Raw genomic sequence first — 3,555 nt, 5'->3', positions numbered from 1 at the left:
GAGCTATGAAAATGAGATAAGTGACACATTTTGCTAAATTGGAATGACCTCTTACGTTCTTAGTCTCTTATATGAAAATGTGATAAGTGACTCATTTTGGTAGTTTCGCAAGTGGCCAGATGATTTTCATAGTCTACCAAACAACAAAGAGATTTTTAGAACGCAACCTACATATTCATAGGTTATCACTTGCAAATATCATGGTTACAATGTCCGTCTTTAATTTTCTCTTAAATCTTGGAAAATGGCTTGTGGGGTTAACCGAAGTTGTTTTCTTTTCTCAAATTATTTTTATAAGTTGTAGCAGTGCTATTACTCTTTTTTAATAAAGTCAATAAACATAAACACACATAACACCAGTATCATATTGATCAAGCTTCATTCTTCCAAACTTTTAGGGCTAAGACTAGAGAATGAGAACAGGGGAAGCAAATAATCATACCAGATAGCTAATTTGGTTATCAATGAAGAAAAAAACCTATAACTTCTATGGCTAAAATGTAAGCTAAGGTGATTTTTTCCATTGCACCAGTTTTAACCTCTCTTAACAATCATCCAAATTCTAAAAAATGTCAATTTTTAATAAAAAGTTTAAATGGCACACAAGCAACCCACATTGAACTAACCATGGTGGATGTATTAAGAAAGCCATCCCATAGCATTTTAAAAGAGTCACCAAATAACAAAAAACATCTAAACAGAATAACACTCTCAGAAAATTGTGGATAGTAAACACAATAGACATTAGCAAATCGTCATCAAAAGAAAGAAAATTGGTTTAAATCGGATGATTCATAGGCTGAAAAATGAAATCTAAAACTAACTCAATTGTTCAAGTATTGGTAGCCCTGGTGTATATCTGCTGGCTTGCATGAGCAGAAACCATCCTGATTGCACCTCTTGCCATCAAATCCTTGATTGCTTTTCTTGCCAGTGATCCATTAATCTGCCATAAGCATACAAAACATAATTACAATTAGTCTCACAAGCATAAAGAATAGTTGAAACCCAAATAAGATATTAATTTGCATATGCTAATTGCTCAAAGCATCGATGCAAAAGAAGCAGATTGTAACAATGATTCGTTGTATTGTTTATCCAAATCCAAAAACCATCGTATGTTCCAAAGATCAAAATGAGAAGACCATATAAGTGAAAACGATGAGATCTAAAAAACAGGGGTGTACTGAAATTTACCCTAAGACGATCGGATAGAATCGAAGGGGTGATGAGCTTAAACTTAGGGGCCTCTGATAGAAGTTTGTCATAAGTAGCCTTATCGAATAACACCATGTTGTTCACCTTCTCCTTTTGCTTTCCTTTGCTCCACTTCTGCACTTTCCAATAAAAATCATAGGCATCAAATGCGTTCAATTCTCTAATGTGAAACAACAATCACAAGCATATATTAACAAGGAATAAAGTGCGACCTTCTTCTTCTGTTTACCACCGCCGGATTTGGCGGGCTTTGAGGACGGTGGAGGGGCTTTTTCTTTCTTTGGCGCCTGCAAAACAATGTACCATAGTTCTCTAGTGTTTAGGATTCACGTAATAATTTAGCGTATAAATCCAAAGAAGAATTGTAGAAACGCACCATGTAAAAAGCTTAGAGAAACAGTCGGCTGCGGCGGAATCCGGTGAAGAGAGAATATCAGAGGAAGAAGGGAAGAAGGTGATGAATCGCTTCACGAATTGTAAACCCTAAAGAACAAGGATTTTGTATATTTTTCGTAAAGCCCAAAAATATTATGGGCTTTCCTTTGGCCCACGTTTACAAATCTGATTACAAAGTGATAAAAAAAACTTTTTTCGGATTTAGAAAATAGAAAATAAAAAGAATCCGATGCAATTTATAATTATTCAAGTTTTAGAGTTATCGGGAAAAAAAAAACTAAAAATATATAAATCCATAACTTAACATTGTGAATGTTAAATATATTTTTAACATTCATCATATGAATTTAGATTCATATTGCAAATTTCAAAGATTTACATTGTCAATTTGACGAAATTTTTTTTATCGAATTTGATATCATTAGAAAAATGATAAAAAGTTATGAATTTCTGTATTTTTAGTTTTTTTTTTTTTTTGATAAAAAATATGTTCTAAATATTGAAAAAAAGATTGGTTCCTTGGATAATTATGGTTCTTTATTGAACCTCATCATATATATATATATATATATATATATATATATATATATATATATATATACTAGAAAAGTTTGAGGCTCGTGCTAAGCATGACCCTTGAGTAGTGTTTCGGAATATCATTGAAAAACTACCGTGCTTAACATGGCCCATGGAGATTTGTTTAATTTGTTTTTTTTAAATGCTATATGACACATTATTGGCGTTGGGCATTCAAGTATAAGATAAATAGCATAAAACAACACGTACTTTACTATACAATGATTTTACATGTGTTACAAATAATTCAGAATTAATTGCACCTAAAAAGCTGATCAGCAGCATCTTCCATCTTGTTGAGCTAAATATAAAAAAAATATTCAACAATTGAGATAAATTAGGAATATCGTTTTATTAAGTAACATTGCATGCATCAAGAAGTTCATAGAATAAAAAGATAATTAGAACTATTGATGTGAGCATCCTAGGTGATTGCATCCCATTATTTCCTGTAATCAGAAAGATATTGAAAACAAGCAGCACAATTACCAACAAAAAAACTCCAGGATTCAAATTTTCAAATAACAAAAAAAATCAAGAAATAGTTTTGAAACGTACTTTCATACTAATTGTATATATAAATAAGAAAGAAAATGTATGATTACATACACAGTGATGTGAGCGGATGAAGATGCGGCACAAAGGGTATTGGTGTCCAACCAGCAACTCTACACTGCACCGTTTTGCCCTTCAAAAGCTCCAATCCATTCCAGTCCACCGTCTCCTACTTCTAAGCATTGGAATAGAATCTGAAAAGGAAATCTATGTTGTTTAGTGAAATATATGATGGATTGCTCAGTAAATTAATATTGTTACAAAATTCTTGTTAGTATTTCAAATTATGATTTCGTTTTATCTTTGCACTTCATATTTGCATTTTTGTTGAGTAGTCTCAACTTGATCAGCATCTTTAGGTTTTACGAATGACAAAAACCACAAGAATCAGCATTGGACCTTATCTACATTTGTTTCATCAAAATGAAAGCAATCATAATTATTTTTGTGGTTGGGTTAAGGTGAAGAAATCACATAGTTATTTTTGTAACAATGCTTCAATTTTAGGAAGTCCCAAACAAGTTTGCCTAGAATAAATTGGTTTTCTGCTGGACTTAATTCTTTTTATCATGATTTGAGTTTGATCTAAAAAAACATATATAAAATTTCTTTTAATTAAAACAATGTACGAACTCATAACACGTATCAACTTAACTTTACTAATTGAAAAAACCAATTAAAATATGGTCACCATGGATTATAAATGGGCTCTTGGTATATATGGGAGCACAAAAAAAAAGATAACTAAAATAAAAGAAGATATTAAAATTGTACAATTTTGTATAATGACAATTAAACTGTGTATACCTA

The 3,555-nt window shown here is 31.4% G+C and overlaps 1 protein-coding gene across 1 annotated transcript; it reads right to left on the bottom strand.

Moving 5' to 3' along the window:
- Positions 1-616: 616 nt before the first annotated feature.
- Positions 617-1,720, bottom strand: LOC145047213 (small ribosomal subunit protein eS25). The gene is made up of 4 exons (XM_078995457.1): positions 1,595-1,720; positions 1,431-1,505; positions 1,198-1,332; positions 617-946 (listed from the first exon to the last, which is right to left on the bottom strand). Exons 1-4 carry the CDS (start codon positions 1,595-1,597, stop codon positions 833-835), a joined length of 327 nt encoding a protein of 108 aa, XP_078851583.1. The 5' UTR covers positions 1,598-1,720; the 3' UTR covers positions 617-832.
- Positions 1,721-3,555: the final 1,835 nt, after the last annotated feature.

This window comes from Lactuca saligna, chromosome 5 (assembly GCF_052625555.1).
Source record: "Lactuca saligna cultivar CGN05327 chromosome 5, ASM5262555v1, whole genome shotgun sequence".
NCBI classification, from domain to species: domain Eukaryota; kingdom Viridiplantae; phylum Streptophyta; class Magnoliopsida; order Asterales; family Asteraceae; genus Lactuca; species Lactuca saligna.
The sequence above is the reverse complement of the archived record's forward strand: the minus strand, read 5'-3'. Positions and strand labels throughout refer to the sequence as shown.